Below are 21,957 nucleotides of genomic sequence, written 5' to 3'. Positions count from 1 at the left end.
CGGGCGGGCGCCGCCGCCAAGGCCGCCCCCTGCGCCAGGCGGGCGGCCCGCGGGCCGGAGCCGGCGCCCGGCGGCCGCGGCGGGGGGCGGCAGCCCGGCGGCGAGGCGGCGGCGGCGGCGCCCGGCAAGGGCAGGAAGGGGAAGCGGGGCGCCGCGGCGGGCAGCGGCCATGCGGCGGCGGCGCTGGCCCGCGTCAGCCACACGGACAGCAGCTCCGACCTCTCCGACTGCCCCTCCGAGCCGCTCTCCGACGAGCCGCGCCTCGCCCCCGCCGCCAGCAGCGACGCCGAGTCCGGCACCGGCTCCAGCGACCGCGAGCCGCCGCCCGCCGCCGAGCCGCCCCGCCACGGCCCCGGGCCCGCCGCCGCCGCCGCCCGCGGCGCGCCGCCGCCCGCCGCCCCCCGCGGCGACCCCCCGGGCGGCGGGCGGGCGCCGGGCCGCGGGGAGCCGCCGCGGGCGGCGCGGGAGGAGCTGCAGCGGGAGATGGAGGAGCTGCGCTCGGAGAACGAGTACCTCAAGGTGAGGCCCGGCGCGGAGCGGGCTGCGGCGGGCGCGCGCGGCTCCGCGGCGGGGCCCCGCGCGGGGAGGCTGGGCGCGGGGGGCGCGGGAGGGGCGCTGCCTCCGCCAGACTCGCTCCGGAGCGGAGGGGACGCGCTGCTGCTGCCTGCCGAGACCTCACTTTCCGGGGACCGTTTCCCTCAACATCGCCGTTAAAGACAAAAAAAGAAAAAAAAACAAAAAACGTTTGATTTTGATACGGGAAAGATGACAGTAGCGTCTCGTGCGTTTATTGTGCTCTGTTGTCACTGGCAAGCCGAGCCGCTCCTCGTGGAGTACCCGCAGAGTAACACTAGCAGCGGTGAAAGGAGTCTCGGCGCTGCTGTACAGGTGGAAAAGCGCGTATGTGTGCATGCATCCGCCGAGGAAACAGGAAAGCTAAATCCGGGAGGGCGCCGAGCTGGTGTGACCTGCAGAAACCTTTGGTTGGACTAGCGCTTATAATATGATCTTTTGGCATAGCCAAGGGGCTGCATCCATAAAGATCTATAAATAAAATAAACTGAGCTAATCGGGTAACCACAGATACTGTACTGCTTGACTCCGCCGCCGGTGAGGACAAGCTTTGTGCCCTGACACTACAAACACTGTTTTTTCTCAAGCAAAATGACTGTGGACGTGCAAGGGAGTCCTGCTGGAGTAAGGACCGGAGTTTCGTAACCTTGGGAGAGAGGAGGATGGTGAAGAGGTGAACTAGGCTTGTTAAGCAGTTTTGGCTGGGAGACAAGAAATAATGTTCAGCATAGCAAAAGGTTAACAGCAGGGGTGCTGTAAGGTTCTTTGCTGTCTGGTGCTGCTTCGTGAACTGGAATAAGGAGTGAGGAATGATACAGCAGATTTTTCAGATGATACTAGGTTTTTGTTTGTTTGTTTGTTTATCTCAAGTCCAGCCAAGATTGGCCAGAACACCATAGGCAGCTTAACCAGGGAAGGTGAATGGGTAAAAAGGGAAGGGATAGGATGGGAAATAAATCTCAGTATTGAAAAGTCAAAGCATTCTGAGGGAGGAAAAAGGCTGAATATGTACTTTTCTAGGTTTTAAATGCGTTGCGTTAACTCAGGAGTATCACAACGGAAAGAGCAATGCTTAGTATGCAACTGCAGGTAATATTAGATTGCTTTAGAAACTGAGTGGAGAAAAAGCAAAGAAAACATGATGGTGTTTTATAGGTCCATAGCCACTATATGTGCTGGAATACTGTGGGCAGTGCTGGTCACCTAGAAAAGGATAATGCAAAATTTGAGCAATAAAACTATCGAGGCACAGCAAAGCTCTTACAACATTCACACTGCGTGGAAGACTCTGAAGTATATTAGAGAAGTGCAATAAAAGTCTATAAAAAGATGGACAGTACAGAGAACCTGTTTCAGAAGTTTGTTTACATGAGAGAAACAAGAGGACATGTAAAGAAATTCAGACTTGATGAAAGGACTGTTTTTACAAGTAGTTAAACTGCATTGATCTTCGGGACCAAAAGCCTAGTAATATCCAGAAAAGGAACTGGCTATCATTTTGGATAACAGGATTTGCAGAGTTATAGTGTTTAACTTTGTGAAGTTGATGATGAACTTGATGAAGTTGACCATTATGAAAAATGCATTAAGCCTCCTGTTTCATGTCCAAGATACATTCTAACTATGGAAATGTGAAGAAAGGAGTTGATGTTGGGGAGGCCATTATCTGCCTACTTTGAGTTTCCATGCCCATTCTTCTGCCTTGTCTTGGACAGGCCACCGAGAGCGTGGGAGCTTTGGTACGTAATGACCAAGAGATTGGAGTGGCAAGTAAAGAACTTTATTCTGCATTATTTCAAAGTTGTTGCCCTGTGTGACAGTGTCTTCAAGTCTTTCACCTTAATGGTGAAATGAACACATGGGTAATGGATGATGGACACATCACCTCCAGCCATTGTGTCCCAGCACTGCTCTATTTTGGTTTGGACAGTAACTTCTTCAGGCCTACAAGTCTGAAGGGAGTGAGTGTATGTCACATATGTATGTATATGTGTGTATGTATATCTATATATGTGTATGTATGTACACACACACACACATGCACATCCTTTCTCTCCTTGACCACCTGTACTCGTAGAGTTTGGAGGTTCTGTTCCTCTGTCAGACTGGTTAGAATCAGCCTCATAGTTCAGAATTTACCAGGAGAACAGTGGCATAATTCTCAAACTTTCCTTTCTTAGGTAAATCCATCTAAAAACACTTCTCTAGTTTTCTGAAAGTGAAAACCGCAGCATTGCACGAGTTGTTCCCTTGTGCCTTTGTTCCTTGTTTTTCTGAGATGCTGTCCTCTGCTTTGGTGGAGGCTTTGTTTCTCCATTAACTGGAGGTGCTTAGGCAATTATGGGGAAGCTGTCAGCCGTAAATAGACAAATGGTTAGATAAATCCCCAAAGAAACTGTTAATTTCTTGAGCATGTCCATATGCTGAATTTTCTGATTTTCACTACTCCTTTTCCCTCCCAGCATCTGGAATGGTGCACATAATTTTAAGGGTCATTTTGGAGAAATTTATCTTTCATATAGCAAGTTACAGGATATAGGATAGGATATACACATACGGCACTCAGACTTGCTTAGTGCTAAAGATTGCTGAAAATTGAAGGGTTACTAGAACAAATCCTTCTAGCTCATTTATCTGTAATCATTTATCTTTATTTGTAATCAAGGCATACTAGAAAGTCTCCCAAAGTGCTCCATGAAAGCCTTTGCAGAGCAAACTGTTGATGCTGCACATGTTTAAGACTTAATACTATGAGCTAGATCTCAAACTGGTACAAAGTTACCAGCTTATGTAGCTCCAGTGACTCTGTCATTTTACCCTGCATGAGGCTTTGGCTCCGGAAGTACTCAACTGTCCATAAAGATAAGCGTGTACATGAAATGTCTCAGGGTCAGTGTTTACAGTGTAAAGTCTCTCCTTTACTGCCTCTGTGACATACTGCCTCCTTTTACTGCCTCCTTGATTTCACATCTGTGTATTTCTTATATAATCTTATTTTGGCTGCCTCTGCGGGGAGACTGTAATATTAGAGTAGCATTTATAAGATATCATTTACTTTTTGAGGTCAAACAACATGAAATTATGTCATGGTGGCTGACTCTGAAGCTGGAAGGTCATCAGTAAATTCTAGTAGAAGATTAAAATTTTAGTTATTGCTAGTCAGTCCTATTTATAATAGCAAAATACTGCCTACACAAATGACTATTTTTCAGGATTACTTTTAAGTCTGGAGCACATGGAAAACCATCATGCCTTATGCAAGTCCCAGGGAACTTTGAAAGAAGCTCTTTAAGGCATAGATCCCTCTAACAAGTATGGGAATATAAGGAAAGGCCCCAAATTTTAACAATTAAAAAGATTCTTGCTTTATCTTGGCATATGTTTAATTTATATTGTTTCAATTAAGTAAACGCATTAATAGAAACAGAAGTGGTATTTTAGTCATGAAATATAAAATTGACACATGCCCCTTTTCTTTTTTCGTCCTTCATAGACACGGTGTAGAAAACCCTTCTGCATGAAGCCTAGTGCTTCTTGCTGTCCTTAAAATATAACTGATATTTCCTTAACTTTGCTTTACCGGGTGGTTTCTTTGCGAGTGTGTTGGTATAAGTTCAACATACTCTAAGTGCTGCTACAGTGTAGACTAGCACAAAAATATATTCTAAGATATCCTAGATTTCTTAGATGATCGTCTTGCTTTGCCTTTATTCATTCTTTATTAATTTTCATCATGATATATCCTGGGCATAAATGGAATAAGAGGCCACTCCAGGCCCTTTATTCCACTCTGATACCATCTAAATGATGTTCATTTTTATTTCAAATGATGGTGTATGTCATATGAGGTTATATTTCATTTCTCAGCTCCCTTTAAACTGCTGGCTATGTAGCGCAGAGGACAGCAGTGTGGCACCGGCCAGGCCATAACTCTGCCGGTGTGAACTGCTCCAGGAGAGGAAGTGCGTTGCAACGAGAGTAGGACTAATGCTCGAGTGAAGCATAAAGCTGCCAGATGCTGGGCGCGCTCTCGTATCCTGCAAAACTCAAGGCCGCCCCCAAATAAATAGGTGCTTATGATTTTGTGATTTTTGAGATTTCTCATCTTACTTTGCGCTGGCAGCGTTCGGTCTGGTAAAGGCATGCAAGCTGCAGGCAAGGTTTGAAGATCAGTGTGAGACTTTTGAAGTAGTTTGGTTCAAGAGCTTGGGGGAGAGCTTGTAGTTCATTAACATATTTTGCAAAAGTCAGAGAGGTTGGTGGTTCCTTTATTCTCAACCAAAGCCTTGTCGAGCACGTTTATCTCTACTGCAATTCTGCTGAAGTAGGTAATGTGGTGTGGAGATGTGCTTGTTCCATAGCGGTAATGTCATCTCTTACATAAAAACAGTTTGAGGTATTCAAAATATGAAAACAGAGATAACATAAACTGTAGTTCATGAATGTTAGACTTATCAAGGAGTAGCTACAACTTCTGGTTCGGCCCTAGTACAACAGCAGTTACCCACTGTAAATTCTCTTCTTCCTCCCTTCCTCAGTTTCCGCTCATCTGATTTAACATATACTAAGCAACCTTTTATTTAGAAAAATGTTGACATATTTTATAAATATGGCTTTGGGATAAATTAAAAACTACTTAGTTTTTTACATAGACGATTGAATTTCATCCTTTATTTGTGCTTGCTATACAAATTGTTGGTTTTGTATGCTTTTGTCTGCCTAGTTTGCAGATGTTACCAAGCTATATGTAACATCTTGACATTGATGTTTTGTAATTCAATAGAACCTAAAACTTTCAACTTGACATTATATGTGATTGTAAATTCATAGTCAAGGATTCAGTATACATCCATCATTTATGCTATTTTTTGTATGTAATTTCTTCTTGATGGTCTTTCTTAAAATTTCTGAGTCATTTTTGAGGTCCAGTTTTTACTCTTTTATTCATGCTGAGTTAACAGCTGTTTCTACATTAGCCAAAAATTCAGCTCAGTACGGGCAGATCAGTGGGCTGGTCTAGACTCAGCTGGTGCTGAGGCCTTTGCTTCCGTACGTACATGAAGTTCAGGGCTTTCCTTTGGTGCCTTGAATGAAACATCCCCGTCATCCACGTCGTTCAGAGTTGTCCAGATGGCTCATCAGTAGTTCAGACTCACGTGTCCCCATTGGGGTGCATTTGGCACATGCTTGGACCATAGTTCTATATTTATTTTATTTCAGAAAGAATCCAGTTCGTGTGTACTGTGCGGGCTGAATGAGTGCCCAGGCGGGGGGGATCTACTTTGAAACCTCACTACTGCTCTCAGCTGTAGTCTGTGTAGATGTAGGCGCAGCCAGTCAGTTGTGGAGGTATTCCTGTTCAATTCAGCAGGGATGGCTCATGTTAGTGTGGGGTATCCAGTAGAAGAGCTGCAGGACTGGACTTTTTTTTTTTTTTTTTTTTTAGAATCTCAATAAGGCAAATTCCTATAATTTATATTCCTATAATTTACCCTTAATTATATTTCATTATAAATTAAGTCAATAATAAAAAAAAAAAAGTACAGCATCAGTAAAAGGTATTGATGGGATAATGGCTTCTCTTCTGAGAGGTGTGTCTTCATTTTGCACAGTACAGATGTGAAATTGCACCATCAGTATGCATTTGAAGTGTGTAGAAATATAAGAAGCACACACGCTTTCCCCTTTTGGCCTAGTCACCTTGGATTAGTAGACGGACGTGGAAAACATGATTCCTTAGGCCGTTGCTTTTCCACTGAAGTCTTGGGGGAACCTGCCGGTGGAGCAGCAGTTTAAGTGTGCCTCTGCATTCATACAGCCCCGCTGTGAACTCCGGTGAGCTGAGCCCCTCCGCTGAGATGATTCCCACTGGTCCCCATTTAGCTGGCCTTTGGGAAGTCAGTAGGGCCAAGTACCTGGAAGCCCGAGCAGCTGGGCTTAGGAGGAGGAGCACAAGCACAGATCTAAAAAGAGCTACCAGTTAGGAAGTTGCTTTATCCCAACATTTCCATTTTTTTTTCCTTCTGATCAAGGTGACATCTGGAAAGAAAAGCAGGTTAGCTTTTTCCTAAAGAATATTCTTTCTTCCAGGACTGTCTGCGTGGTACTGATCTTAAAGAGGTTAGTAACACAATTACCATTAAATTAAAGGGGATCGAGAGGAGGCTCTCATCCTCTTCAGGAGCGTACAGTGAAGTGAAGCTTCTTACGGCTGCCCTTCACCTTGCAGTTGCCCGTGGGATCGTGGAGCAGGACCTCCCTTTTAAGGGAGGGAGCAGGCTCTCCTTTTTCAGGTGCCCGGAGGGAAGCCTGCTTTCTTACTTGCTTGTTTTAATTGCCATTATGTGCCTATGCTGATCGCTCCCTCCAGTTTTAAAGAAATCGGAAGTCCTCAGTATGAAACTCAACCCCTCTTGAGAGAAAGAGCTTTAATTCTCCCTCACAGTGTTAATAATGATAAATATGAATGAAGTCCGGGGTTGAGTTTAGCTAGTATTTCCAACTGCTTCACAGCCAAAGCAACTTGTTTTGCGAACTACTGAGTTTGATGGTTGTTAAAGTTCTGGCTCTGTTGCACTTACCCTTGATTTAACTAATGACTGACCTGTTTTCTCCCTAAGTGATAGGACTGCCAGTATAGTAAGTTGGGCCATCAGAGTTTCAGCCGTAATTGCCACTTCCCTGGGTCTTTTCTCCCCGGCTCTGCAAATCGTCCTGCAAATCATCGCTTTCATTATTCATTTCCTCTCCGGGGTTTTGAGTGAAACCCTTTCAGCTGGAGCGTGCAGCCAAGCCTCCCGGCCAGCCTCTCCAGCCCTGCGTTTGTGCCCAGGGGATCCCACCGGGAAGGCTGCAAGGCCAAGGAGGCGACTGCCAGAAGGAAAGGGTCCGTTCTCCTTCTGGTCTTGCGCTTCAGGCGGTTCCCGCGTTGCGTGCCGGCGCCTGGTTTCCGCCGCGCGCTGGTTTGTGCCCTGCGCTCTGGTGCGCCCAGAGGAGCGACTCCCGTGTGCTCACGCTCTGCTTTTACACAGCCTCTTGTCGATGGGTTTGCAGTATAACCCCACGCTAAAACTGGGAAAAAATAAAGCAGATTTTAGCCTATCTTCCTTTTTTTTTTTTTTTTAATGCACACATCACTTGAGAAGGGGAATTGGAGCTGTCCTGGATTTGTAGGTGCAGTCGTAACAGCGATGACTTAGCAGATGCTCACGCAAGGTTTCAGCGACTGTAGCAGATGACTAGTAGCTACGAAGGGGAATAAGCTGAGAAGAACCGGAAGCGTCGGCATCTTTGACACTGTTTTTTCGTACTGTATCCAGGGCAAGATTATGTCTTTTTGTAACGAGTAAAAGATAATGCTGGTATCCATAGCTGTGTGCTGTCATACAAAATCTGAACCACGTGCAGTTGTCCTATATTTGAAATTTCAGAGAGGTAAAACTTTGACCTGTTCCCATTTTTAAAAAATTTTAATATATAAAAATAGGACTTCATCTTGCCACTCAAAAAGGCATGATCTGTCCTTTTTTAATATATTTTTTTCTCTCTCCTCTCTTGACTGGAAAGACTTCACTGTCCCAAGTTTCAAGCAACATAGTACTACAACAGAAAGAGGGCTACTCCTGTGTGCAGCCTGTGCAACTGGTTTTCTGTTCCTTATACGGTCAAAGTTGTTTGTATCCTCCATGTGTTTGGATGTATGTTGCCCTGTTTTGAAACTCCTGGGAAGACTACTCTGTTCCTGTGTACGAGGGCTCAGGACACACTCTGCTTTCTATATAAACATTTTTGGTCATTGAGTGTGACTCAATTTAGTCAGTCAAATAAAACAAGAAGGATCTGAGAGAGAAACAAGAGTGGTTTTAAAGTCCGTTTTTCTTGAATGTGTCCTAAGTTTAATTTATCTGCAAAATTACACTAGAATAAAAAAGCAAACTGTGCATTTATAACCCAAACCAGAAGCAAGTATAAAAAAAAATCAGAGTTGCAGACTCAAGGTTATGCTGTTAAGGGAGACTGAGAAAACTTAAGTTTTAGTGGTGTTAAAAGACATGCCTAGCTGCTGAAATGCAATTCATGTTAACCCTTGCAGCTTTCCTGGGAACTTCTTTGGTGGAAGGAAGGGGATTGGATTCAGGTCTCCCACTGAGACGGCGTGCGTGGTGAGGCTGGGAGAGCCTCCGTGCCCAGCGAAAGGGCTCGGGGATGTGCCGTTTCAGCTGGATGGCTGCTTCAGGGAACTGGGTTGGTTAAAGTGATGAGAGCTTTACTTTCCAGTGGATTGTAGTAAGTACTTCTGTACAGTCAAATATTGCAGTGGGTTATTTGTCTTCAGAAATGGGCCATATTTGCTACTATTTCCAGATACTGGTTTAGATAAGAAGGATGGTTAAGATAACACCAGTAAAATTATAATTACTCTTCTTGCCCTGCCACTTAATACACTAAAACTATTGCTTAGTTCTTGAAATATAAATGTAAGATTATAAACTGAGTCTCATTAATTTTGTGGTAACAGATATTCTCTCTTATTGTGGAATTGTGTTTCAAAATATTCAATTTACAACCAAATTCTTAATCTAACATTAGGTTTTGAAGATGCTATTAAAAAGTTAATTGAGGTTAAATCTAATGGGAGGAGGTTTCCTGAGTCTGTTGACAGCCCTAAGCAGTAACTCTGGTTCTGTTCATGTACTGCTAACACAAAAGTGTACTCTTTTTCACAGATTCAAAAGCAAGTGCTACTCTTTACTTAGTTTCTAAAACTTTGACTTTTTCTTCTGCATCTCCATGGTTGAATTTTTACTTCACATTTTGAAATTACCTACGAATGTGAAGCAGCGTAGTGAAAAAGTGTATATATTAAAAAGAAAGAAACGGCTTTCCTCCCTATCTCTTCCTTTTTAGAAGTATCAGTCATTTAAAATTGCAGCAATTTGTTGGCTCTAAACTGACCTGAGCATTTGGCTATACCCTAATGTGGACTACGTAGGGTCCGGACCATAAATTATCCTTGGAAAGAATTCTGCTGAGCTTGGTCTGCAGAGCATGTTTGCTTCCTCGCAGTCTGCTCTTTGTGGTTAATTAATGGATTTGCAACTTATGAGTATGCCCTTGCTGCGGAGGTAACTTCTGCCACTGTGCTTAACGTTATTCCTCTTCGGAGAGTACCGGGCTCAAGCGTGATCCAGCCCCTGGGAGTGACCCTTGAGCTCTTCCCCCCCCCCCCCCAACAAGCTCGCACAGTTGTCCCAGTGGGGCTACAGGGCAGGATGCTCCTTAGTTTTAGTGTTGCAGAAATCTGGGCACACCGGGAATATGCTTGAGCGTGGCAAGCTTGTGGGAAAACCTGCATGCCCTTTTGAGCATTTAAGGAGCACCGTGTAGAGCTCTACTTGGGGGAGCAGAGCCCCACTGCTGAGCTCTGAGCCGTCTTGCAGAAAGAGCAGGTCCTTCTGGTCACCCTCACTTTGAGGTGTGCTGGCTCAGCTGACTCGAGGTAGATGCAGCTGGGATTGAGGTGGGAAATAAGGAAAAGCTGGGGACAACCACACAGCCGTGCCGCAGGGGCATGGGCAGGTGGTCCAGCCCACAGGGGGCCTGGCAAGGCTGCTAATGCCGCAGCGGCGTCTTCGTCACCTCAAAAAAAGTGTGAAATCCTCTCCAGCCGTCCCTGCTGCTTCAAATGTCCGTTCGCAAAAACAGCGCAGCTAGCCCCGCCGCAGGCTTTGCTTATATCTTATTTTAGTTACGCTTCCCAGAGAAAATTTAGTCTTTGTAATAGCAAATGAAATTTTAAAGAACCCCATTTAAAAATTAATAGTTCGTTTCATTTAGAAATATGCTTTAAATAAGGAAATACACTTAAAAATTTAAAAAATAAAAATGTTGACTAAGGCTTGATAGTGAAAAAATACTCTTCTTGTTCTTCTTCTTGACAGAGTTCCCTTTTTTTTAATTCTTTCAACTTAGCCCAAAGTTAATAGGGCTGTAGATTTCCTCAGAGCCATCACACAGTAATTTAATGGCTGGTACCCCTGAGCTCGGCAGACCTTTATAAGAGTTTTAGCTCTGGAGCTTCAGTCATGCACAGATTAAACAAATGGGAATGATAGAGCTTATCCTGTTCAGCTGTAAATCTTTAAATCTGACTTTAGAGAGCATGTGCCGCCCATGGTATAATGAGGAATTGGGACAGTTCACAATCCTCAGAAAGCGATGACCAGTTTGTGTTCTCACTGGCACAACAGGGTTTTGTTTTGCGACCATCGTTCTGTCAGTCCCACATGGGTTCACCCAACGGAAAAGCACTTTCTTGCCCCCAAACCATCTGTCATTAAGCATGTCCACGCTGCTCGGCTTAGACAAGGCAGCACTTTGGTATGGAACTGTTGGGCATTTGGCAAAAAATTCATATGTCAAAGATTCATTAAAGTTTTCAAGGGATAATTCCATTTTTAGGAACTGCAGATGGCTATAAGGGCACGTCACAGGGGATGTTGAGGTACTTTGTTAAATAGGTTCGCTGTAATCTAAGAAAAACAAGGAATCAGTTGAGATAGTGGCAAGATCTTATATACTTTTTGTTTTAATTGGGGGTGGTAGAATGCAGATGTTGCCAATTTTAGGAGACAGATGAGCGTTCTGGTAACCCTGGTCTGTTCTTCATTGTGAAAGCAGTTGTAAGGAATGTAACAAGCATTCATTAATTTAGTTCAGCCGTAATTATTCAATGTTGGGGTAAAACTGCCATTGCTATGACTTCTGGAGCTGCATGTTGCGATCTGTATCACTTTATTAATACGGTATCCCAGTGAGCACGTTTCCTTTTCTTTCCCAAGGGTGAGATTTCGAGGTACGATGGAGCACTGTTTTGACTTTTCACAGGATGAGCTGGATGAACTTCGGGCTGAAATGGAAGAAATGCGTGACAGTTACTTAGAGGAAGATGTTTACCAACTGCAGGAGCTCCGGCGAGAGCTGGACCGGGCGAACAAGAACTGCCGCATTCTGCAGTATCGTCTCAGGAAAGCCGAGCAGAAAAGCTTGAAAGTTGCACAAACAGGCCAAGTGGACGGAGAGCTCATTAGGAGCTTGGAACAAGATTTAAAGGTAGGTGGGAGGCTCGCGTGTCCGGTCGCGGCGCAAGGCAGCGCGCCGCGATTTGGTTCCCTGTAACGGGAGCGAGGCGGGCGTACAGAGCAGGCGGTGGTTCTCAAAACGTCGGGACCAATTTCCTTATTCTGCGGTGGAAAACAACTACTCAGCTTATCGTACGGCAAAGCTGTGCTACTGAGTAAAAAATACGTGCTTGGAGTGAAATGAGACTCAGTCAAGTTGCATTTGTGCGTTCGAAAGATTTAGAGGGCTTTTTCTAACGCTATGCAAAATCTTAGATTTGCCAAACTGTATCACCAAAACGTGATGTGCTCTTCCCTATTCATTATTTCCTTCCTTTTCACTTTCTGCTCAAGTCAAATATCTAGAAAAGTCTAGTTACTCATCTCCTAGTTCCTAATGAGCTATTCTTTTTGGTGCTTATACATGAGCAGATTCTTACAACATTTAAGGGGGCAAATAGAGAATAAAACTGCTAATTTCCGTTAAAAAATTCTGCTCATATTGAAACAGTTTTAGATTTTTATAAAAGTTTCCCTCAGGGCTAAGCTTTATAGAGGCATAATTTTTATCTAGTTTTTGCTGCTGTTGTCTCTCTGAATATTGTTTTCTTGTAGCTGTTTTAAAAATAACTTTTGTAGAGGGATTGCTAACCACTGGAATTATTAAGCACTTTGTACTTGAAAATGCAAAGCTTAAAACCTTCTCAAATTGGAATTACTGGTTCCCAGCAGTGTAAACCAGAGTGACATATCAAGTTATCAAGTTTTTCAAGATGTCAGACCCAATTTCCTTTTTTTTGTGTGACAGAAAAAAAAATGTTAACTTTATCATCATAAAAAATGATATATTATTTGGTAAAAAAACCCCTTGTCCATATATTCGAGTGAAAGAGATACTGGTTTTCTTTGTTTGTTTGCTTCATTTGTGCTGAATTGTTGTAATTCATCATTCTGAATGATGAATCACCATTCAGAATGTTTTTGGAGTAAATATTCTTATTAAGCAGGACTCAGAAAACCTAAGCTAGCATATATTTCTGTGCTTTCCTGTCAGTTTTACCTAGTTGTGACTGCTGCTAGAGCAGCAAATTCTGGTGGATGAGCCTGCTGCATGGATGTGGTTTTGATCAATGACCTATCAACTGTACAGCACAATTCCTCATCCTCTATTTTATAAGTGTGATATGCTGGGACTTTGATGTGCAGCCCTGGTATCTGCTTGTTTTCCAATGCTGTTCATGCTGTTGCCTTAGCATAATGTGGAAAGGGAGGTGGAGAGGGATAAATGAAGAGGTTTTCATCTTGAATTTCTTTATTGGAAATGAATATTTATTTTGGTATTTGAAAGGCTTGGAGTCTTTCATCAGCAGTTAGTCTTTTCAGTTAATTGAAAATCTCTCTACCCTCTAGGGCTGTAATATGTTTCCTGCTGTAGGCGCTGTTCCTCCTATTCAGATCATCTTCATGTTTTTGTGCTCTTTTGACCAGGTAGCCAAAGATGTTTCTGTCAGACTGCACCACGAGCTGGAAAGCGTGGAGGAGAAACGTGTTAAAGCAGAAGATGAAAATGAAATTCTTCGCCAGCAAATCATTGAGGTGGAAATATCCAAGCAGACATTACAAAATGAGCTGGACAAGTTAAAAGAGGTAAGCAATAATCAGGAAAGTCATGGAGAACTGTGTTCCTGGTTTAGGTGGGAAGGCTGATACACAAGCGACAATAGAGAGATAGTTGTTTGATGTTAGTGGTTTTGTCCTGTGCTTCTCACACTGCTTCTGTCCCATTTGAAACTAGCTCCTCTGTTCCTACCAGAAGAAAATTATCTTTGATTGGAGCCCAGCTAACTCTGCCTCCCCTTTACCCAGACTGGGGTTTCCACCTATTTTAGACTCAAACATAGTCTGTGTGACACATCTCCAAAGGGTTAGCTCAAATAGCCAGGCACTAGTTTAGCCGATGCAACTCAGTGGTGACAGTGGGAGCCACCAGCATGAGTTAGGCAGCAGGAATGTGGTTTGTAATGTATAAATAACATTGCACTCCAGGCACAGAAATGCTGTCTCTTAAGAAAAGGGATCATTTCAATTGGAGCTGACACCTAGTCCTACTGGGCGAAGCGATGATCCTTGGAAGCAAGTGAGCTGAGGAGCAGAGGATGACAAAAGGAAAGCCAAGTACTAAACGCAGCTTTTTGTCAAAGCCCGTATCCCGGTCTGTGGCAGTGCTTCCCTTCTCTTAACGGTACAGCAGATTGGCAGCTCACAGCCTCTGCTCCATTTTAAACCAGATTGAGACAGAATATTTAAACATAATGAGGAACAGCACTTATCCTCTGAGCTGTGGTCAGATTTAGAGAGCTGGTGCAATTGTCCATTATTTTAATCTTTCAAACAATGTTTGCATGTCAACTGGCACAAAGCCTGGTTCAGTTTAATAAGGACAAACCCTATGTGATTTCTCTGTGCCTGAGAGTTATGAGGAGAAGGAGTCCGTCTGCAAGAGTTTTGGAGCAGTCTGCACATGATGGGACAAATGTCAGCTGGTGTAAGCATCAGTGTTGCTGTGATAGTTGAGCTTGCTTAGAAGTCTGACACAAAAGGAAAGCCTGGATGATGTTTTTGCTATTATTCTTTCTCAACGTTATTTGTGAATGGTGGTCTTAATTGATATGATACTGTGTTACAGGGCACACAGTCTATTTTCTATACACAGACACTGTGACATGCACCATACGTAATGTCTTGTTTGTTGTTGATTATCATGCAAGCCCGCTAGATATTGCTTGATGGTCTTTGGGATTGAACAGTTGGAGAACTAAGTTGTGAGTGAGCAATGGGAAAGAAAATGCTTGAGCAGTGCTGGATTCTCAGACTGGCTCTCACCAGGCTAAATTTGCCCTGCTTCTTACATTGCTGCAGCCAAGCAGGGCCGGAAGCCCAGCTAATTCAACTTTGTCTCTACTAGAGTGCAATATGAAGTGAATGTAGCCTTGCTTTGGAAGCAGAATTTCCTCCCATAGGAGGCAAAGACTGGAGGAAAAGTAGGGAAAGGAGTATGGACAGATAGAATTATAAGATGCTCTGAAGGCACAGCAGGGCATAAATTGCGATCTGTTCTTTTGCAATGTGAGCAGTGGTTTCTCTGGGGGTCAGAAAAAATTTCAGAGGGTCACAGTAGGTTAGAAGATAGAGATTTAGACCTCAGCAGGTCACTGAAAGATAGATGAGTCAAAAGGGAGTCACATTTTCAAAAGTTTGAGAAATACAGCAGTCTGTGTGCCAGATGAGTATGTGTTTGCAAAGTCATTGACAAAATCTGAAAAATACAAAAAAATATAATTCTTGCCTCAAAAAGTTTCCAAATAACTACCAGAGGCCATTTCTCTTTAAAAATATCTAGTACATGTGAAGCTATAAAAGAATATATTATAAACATGCTGCTAAGAAAACTAACCCTTCATAAATCAGGAGAAAAAGTGCCCCAAAGGCCATATGGCTTTTTACCAATCGACTCTGACTCTGCGTCTTGTCTAGTTGAAGGCTGGCACTTGGAAGCAGTATCTTCTTCATTTAGTCCTGGAGCATCGCCCAAGACCCAGTTAGACAGTATTCTCGCTCTGATGCAGCTTACTGTCATCATATGCTCTTTCTTTCCATAATATCCTTGAGTATTCTCAGCGCTTTTCTTCTATCATCCTCTGATCAGCATAAAGCTTTTCTCACGTCTGAGTTCATGTTTATTACTTAATTCAGTGCTAACTTCCGCTTTGTCCTGCTATGTAATTCCCTCAAGTCCAATTTCTTCCTGCAGTGGAATGGCATGTGTGTTGATTACCTTTAATGTGTTTTGCATGCTAAAGTATCTTTAAGAATTGTGCACATCTCTCAATATATCCTTTCTTTAAAGCAGCCTTCATTTTTTTGTCATAATCCTTTGAGGAACTGCTGAACACTTACAGTGTTCAGTGCTGTTATACATTCTTTTATCCCAGTACCTATTTCTATCTCCTGTGATACTTTCAACAATTTTTTTTTTTTTTTTTTTTTTTTGGTGTGTGTGAAAGTTATGCAGTTTTGTTCAGTCAGAGTAAAATTCTTATCTCCTTTGAAAAAGCCTTCAGTTTTACCTGGGATATGAATTTTCACCTTCTTCTGACCACATAATTTCAAGTCATCACACTAAGTAGATACGAGAGGGCCTTTCCTCTTCACTGAACAGCTTTTCTCGGTATGTGTCAGCATCGCAAATAATAGAAACAAAGTTCTAACAAAGATGAAGGGTGAGGAGAAGTCACTTGCGAAGCTCCTTCACAGTGCTCTTACCTCCTAGCCTACCACGGTGCTGTAGCTGACACACTTCCCCTCCCACTCCCAGACACTTCTGGATTCATGACCTGCTCTCAGAAGCTTTTGCATAATCTTATCCAGAACATATATAGAGACTCTTCTGCTTTGTTCTGGTAGCTGCCAGATACTGCCCATCATCAAAAGGTTTTCAGTTTTCTACTGATCATTCAAATAAGGAGCTTCTAGATTATGGGGGAGCCAGTTGCAGGGTTTTAGGGTAATGCTAACTCTTTCCTTTGCTTTTTTTTTTTGTTGTTGTTTGCTTTTTTTAATAAGCATACTCCATCGCCGCAGCATTTCCTGTAGATGGGTTTTGAGCTAAGATATGCATTATTTAGGATTTAAATAATTGTGGTTTTTATCCAACGCTGATGTTTTCCAGTTAGATACCATTCCCATTCTCCTCTAAATGTCATCAGCACCCTGGCGTTCACTTTGATTAATCACGCCACTCTACTTTGTTTTTTTCAGTTGACTGAGCCAAAGGATAATATGGTGATTTCCCATAATTCTTTCCAAAAATTGTTCAGATTTTGTTTGTTTTTTCAGTGTGTAGTTTCGTCACTCTGCTACTCTTGCCTGAAATGCTTCCTCTGATTATTTCCAAGCAATTTCTTTCAAGGGGTGATAATAATTCTCTGAATATTTTTTGACTTTACTGACTGTACCAAGTTATTCTGCTTCAGTCTTCTCTAACTGTAAGTATTGTAGTTCACTGAATTTTCCCCCACCAGTTATATTCACCTACTTTCTCAATTTCCTTTTTTCAACTCTTCCTTTTTATTACCCTGGAATTCTCAACTGGTTTCAAGCCTCCCACTGATGCCTTTTTTGTGGCAGCTGCTTATTTCTCTCTCTGTTAGAGCTTCTGAATTTTCCTACTGCTGTGAACACTTCTTTGTAGTAAATCTTTTGCAAAATTGGGATGTCCTTAAGAGCTGTTCCTTCTAGGAATTTGTTAGGATTTTCTGTGACTTACCAAAGCTGCTGCTTCCTTAGAGCTTTAGAAGCAAAGGCTCTGTACCCTCACAAATTCGATAAGTATACATACGATGGCCAATGCTTTCTTTTTTCTCATGTTGTCTAGGTTGTTAGTATGGGCATTTGAGTCAATAGGCTGCTAGGAGGGGGGAAAAAAAAGACCATCGCCAACAGATTACCTTTAGCCACATTCCTTCAAGAGCCATTTTTTCTTACATTATTCTTTCCTGATTTTCTAATTCAGCTTCATGAGGAATGCTGGTCTTTATTAAGAACCCAAATTGATCAGCTAACTATTGTTCAGGAAACACTTTTCAAAGTTTCCTTTTATTGGGAAAATCATGAAAATGTTAAAAAACAAACCAGAGAAGGATGTAAAGCCATTTATTCAGAGACAATTCAGAATTAAGCTTGTTTGTGCAGCTGTACTTATGTCTCTTTGTGCCTATTCGTTATCATATGCTTTTTAATTACACCGTCATACATTATTTTTTCTACTCTGTCCCTATCTCATTCAGTGTACAATACGGCTGGTGGTCACTGAATGGTTCCTCTTCATATGTTAAAAAAAGAAGATAAGCTTCCTTGTCAACCCCTGGCTGGTTTTCTCATGGTGAACAAACTATTTGAATTCATTACACAAAGAATATATTCTCTCTGCACCTGTAGAACAGGCTGTGATTGCTCTAAAAGTTGCCTTGGCCCCAGGTGGTTTAGCTAGCCATTTCTGCCAGTCCAGGGAGCATAATTCCTGTAAAATCATGTGAACAAATGCATATGTTGCTTAATATTAGTTCTATCAATTTGAGTAAGATGACAGATAAATACAGTTTTTGTACACTAAAAATTAATTTTACTTAAATCACAGGAGAGACCCGTTTCCTGGGGAGGGACTTCCTTAAACTGAGTGTCCGTGCCTAGTAATGCAGTGCCCTCAGGGGCAATTGCAAGGAAACCCCCCGCTCCCTCCTTGCAGCCCCCACACTAGAGTCTCCTTAGGTGCCCTGCGGTGCGGTGGGGCCCGGCAGCTGGATGGGAGCAGCGAGGGGAGCAGCAGCTGCTGGACCAGCCTGCACTGATGTGAAACCCTTAGCAATTCCCTCCTGAGCGTTTACAAAACAGATCTTTTCCCAAAGGCTCGACTGGGAGAGGCGAACCTCATCGAACATCATCCACCCACGTGTGTTTTCCCACGAGCTTTGCGACGGACGTCGCCGCCGCCGCGGGGCTGGGGCTGCCCGGCCGGGGAAACCCGGTCAAGCAGGACAAAGACGGGCAGGATTACGGACAGGGGTGGCAGCTGCTGGGAGATTTGACGTGAGAGCTATGAAACGGTTTAGCAAGAAATGAATGAGAATTGTGTAACTGGGAAGAAAGGGGCATTTATTGCGTGGGGGGCAGCCCTACGGAGCAGGGGACAGCCTGTCCTTACTGCCGCCGCAGGCAGCAGGAGCAGGGCAGGAGCAACCCGGAGCTGCTGCGCTCTCTCGCGCCAGGACCTCTGGCGTAGGTGCGATGCCGGGGTTTTCTGGGCCAAGTCCCTGCTGGGGTTGAAATCGTCGGTGCTTTGAGCCTTCCAGGTGGTCGCGACCGCTACGGGCACGAGTGCTGTTCTCCGGGTGTTTCCGTCCGGGAAATCACATCCAGTTAGTGGAGAACCATCGCTGCAGCTTGTGGCTCTTGGCGCTTTTGCCGAGAAGGGCAGAGGCGAAATGGGAAAACAAGAAGGACTGTTTCCGTTCATTTCCGTTGGAGAGAAGCGCAAGCCCGCTGGCTGTTAGTAGTGTCTCCAGGATGCCTCGCTAGAATGCTTAGGTTGACATGAAAGGCGACACGTACTGTAAATGGGATTTTCCAGGTTACCTAGAGGGTTTTTAGGGCAATGGCTTCTCCCAAGGCTTTTTAACCCAAGGCTTGCTCGATAACGGTGATGTTGTCGTGCCAAGGCTTACCCTCTCCTCCTCCCCACAGCACCTGGCCTTGGAGGCACAGTCTGAGAACTGCTGCTTTATAGTCAGTAATTTTGTTGTTGTTAAGATGTTTGCTCCTTTTAACAGAGTGAAAAGCTGCATTCAGATACTTTCAAAAATGATAGAAATGTATGAGATGAGCTGAAATATATTTCAGGCATATTACTGAGAGACAAATTTTGCTCTGAAATACATGTGCATGACTCCTTTTAACATCCCTAGAAGTAGAGAACATTTTTCTGCTAGAAGAATCTAGCTATAGACCTAAATATACATAATACAGCAAAATAACATCTAGAGGCTACTCCTTAGAACTGAGCATGACAGTCGAATTTTCATTGCCTTGAACCTTTTAGTAAGGCATAATATATGCAGTGTGTGTAAAACATGACTATTGCAGTCTGACATCACTTTTCCCTCTTTTCTCTCTGATGCAAATACATAAATGAGATCCAAGGTAATACACAATTGCTGGAGAAAATACTTCCTTAGTGAAAATGTACTTCATTAGCCAGAACTTTGCAAATGTTTAAGAAGGTAGCACATAATGTTCTTCAGTCATTTCTCTGGTGAGACTTGTTTAATAGCCAGAGTGAAACAGGGTAAGCTGCGAAGGGTCTTTGATTTCTGTAGGAGATTATTTCTACTTGTTGATATTAGTGAGTTTACATGATGGGAATTCACTGGGAAACAGAACAAAGAAAAGACTTGTAAGGTGCAGGGTCAAATAACATGAAGAAGGCCTAATTAATAAGGTGATTAAAATCACCATGTTGACTCAGTAACCCTGCTTAGAAGTTACTGCTTGTGACAGCTGTAAGTAATGAAGTCTTCTGCTGTAATCATAAGAAAAGCCACTGACTACATAAAAGTACTGCAGCACCATTCTGTCTCCTTTTCTCTCGGTGATAAATAATGAATTGGTACCTAAAGCACAGTAAATGATTCATAGTCAATATGTTGTTTCAGGAGCTGTACAAACAGTGGAATGTTCCGCTCAAAAAGCAGGGCAGAGGGGAGGCACGGGAATGCATTTAGCTCAATCACATATATACAGCATGAAGGGACTAGTTTCAGTGAAAAGAAACTTTTTTTTTGAAGGAACACTACTGTAGCATACTTCTAATCCACCTGTCCGTTTTTTTTTAAAAGAAGTTTTTAAAATATGTTCAAACAACAACAAAAAAACAAGCACAGTTTTCAAAATGTATTATGCCCCTCTCTGATATGTTCGTAAGTACCGTGCACACGCCAGGCAGCACATGCATCTGCAGTTATGATTTGGCAAGTGAGTTCCCAACAAGCTCTTGCTAGTCGTTATTTTGGTAGGTATTTGTTACTCAGTCCATACTTGCCAGCGATCATTTGACACTGCTTACAAATACTAGTATAATGTTTCAAGCAAGGTTTGGGGGGAGAAAGTAATAGTAACATTAGTGATCAGATCCAGATTTTTACGTCATGCAAAAAGTCTGCCATCCTGTTACGCAGGTTGAGCAGAGCCTCCGCTCCCAGGATGGGCTTACTCTAAATCACCTTGTTCACTGCCTCCCTCCTGAATGCTTTGGTGGACTTCAGTTGGCCTTTGCGTATGGAGAAATACTATTTAGGTGATGGCATTTGCAGTAGGAACAACAATCTCCCACAGCTGATTATCCAGATACTGGTTAATTATAAGGAAATCTTCTTTGTGTAATAACTGAAATTCCACTATGCTAAGTTTGTCACGTACTTTTTGTTAGTATTTAGTAAAAGTCTTTCAGGAGTGAAACTGATATGGAGAGAGCCTCCATGAAGCTCAGACTGTGCGTCCTTCTCCCCATCCTCCACCCGGTTACCAAAAATAATCCTGCTGTGTGTCACATGTGCCTCGGCGGTGACAATGCAAACAAACTGTAGTCACTGTGACATCTGTATAAAACATTCACGGGAAAAATTGGGGCTTATTTTCAATTCTTTCCACTAAACTATCAACAGTGTAATTAAAGTGATTTTTAGCAAGACTTCATAAAAAAAAAAATAGGCAGCAAATCCTCAAGTCCTGTTTTGGGGGGAGGGGGGAGAATCTGGAGATCTGCTCTCCAAATTCTAAATCACATTTCTCTTGGGCATAAGTCTGATGGAGATGATACCGTTTGCTTTCCTTGTCAAGCTGTAGGCAAAACTTTGTCCTGGGGCAAGCAAATTGTCACCGTACACCCCTGTTCTGTGAGCATAAGGTATCTTTTAAGGATGGAATACTCTCAGGAGAGCATATGTTGAATTTAATTAGGTATATTCCTTACCTTTCTCCTCTCTGGGAAAATTCAGATCAGCTACCATTTGGCAACTGTTTATGCAGGAGGTGTTTGCTGCTGGAGCCGGGTACCCATGGGATCTCTTTCAGAGATGCTGAGGTTATCTCACTTCGTGCCCTCCCCAGTTTTCCTCCCTCTCCCAGATGCTGGGCTCAGAGGAGCCAGCACAGATCGTAAGTGAATCTGGCATCTAGCATATCAGGGAGTTCCAGCTAAACGAAGAAGGGCATAACCTGTAAAAAGCACTGTTCATTTGATGCTTAGTGCAAGCTGGCAGCAGAGGCAAACCCAGTCACGCCGTCCCCGTGACATGCAGCTTTTGTTCCTTGCTTTGGCTGGCTAACAGCGAGCAAATGCCAGTTGTTTTCCTATCACATCTACGGTAATTTCATCCTAGCATCTGGAGCTCTGGTTAGTGGGATGGAAAAGAGTAAGAGACAGTCTGTCGGAGTGAGAACAGGAGTTTTGTGAGACGCATATTGTCTTACCGAAGTTCCCAGGTCGCCTGCAGCTTTTGTTGTGGTGATGTTGCCCACACAAATGCGTGTCAAGCAAGCGAATTGGCAGCCTTGGGGGCAGGACTGCCCGGAAATGTTTAGACAGGTGAAAAAAGTCAGTGCCATTGATTTTTGTCCTTCTTTGAAAGGGTTAATTGATTATTTCTCTTTG

General features: G+C 43.3%; 1 protein-coding gene across 4 annotated transcripts in view; it reads left to right on the top strand.

Annotated features, from left to right (window-relative positions):
• Window positions 1-410: 410 nt before the first annotated feature.
• The window catches only part of MTCL1 (microtubule crosslinking factor 1), a 103,312-nt gene continuing 81,765 nt past the window's right edge, over window positions 411-21,957 (top strand). For 3 of the 4 annotated variants that reach the window (XM_062570146.1, XM_062570145.1, XM_062570144.1), the window contains exons 1-3: window positions 412-519; window positions 11,461-11,689; window positions 13,186-13,340. In XM_062570146.1, the coding sequence (XP_062426130.1) occupies window positions 484-519; window positions 11,461-11,689; window positions 13,186-13,340 (420 nt within the window). In that variant the 5' untranslated portion in view covers window positions 412-483. Of the gene's footprint in view, window positions 520-11,460; window positions 11,690-13,185; window positions 13,341-21,957 lie in introns of all 4 variants that reach the window. The other variant, XM_062570147.1, reaches the window with a different exon arrangement.

The sequence above is a fragment of the Rhea pennata genome, chromosome 2 (genome assembly GCF_028389875.1).
Source record: "Rhea pennata isolate bPtePen1 chromosome 2, bPtePen1.pri, whole genome shotgun sequence".
NCBI classification, from domain to species: domain Eukaryota; kingdom Metazoa; phylum Chordata; class Aves; order Rheiformes; family Rheidae; genus Rhea; species Rhea pennata.
The sequence above is the reverse complement of the archived record's forward strand: the minus strand, read 5'-3'. Positions and strand labels throughout refer to the sequence as shown.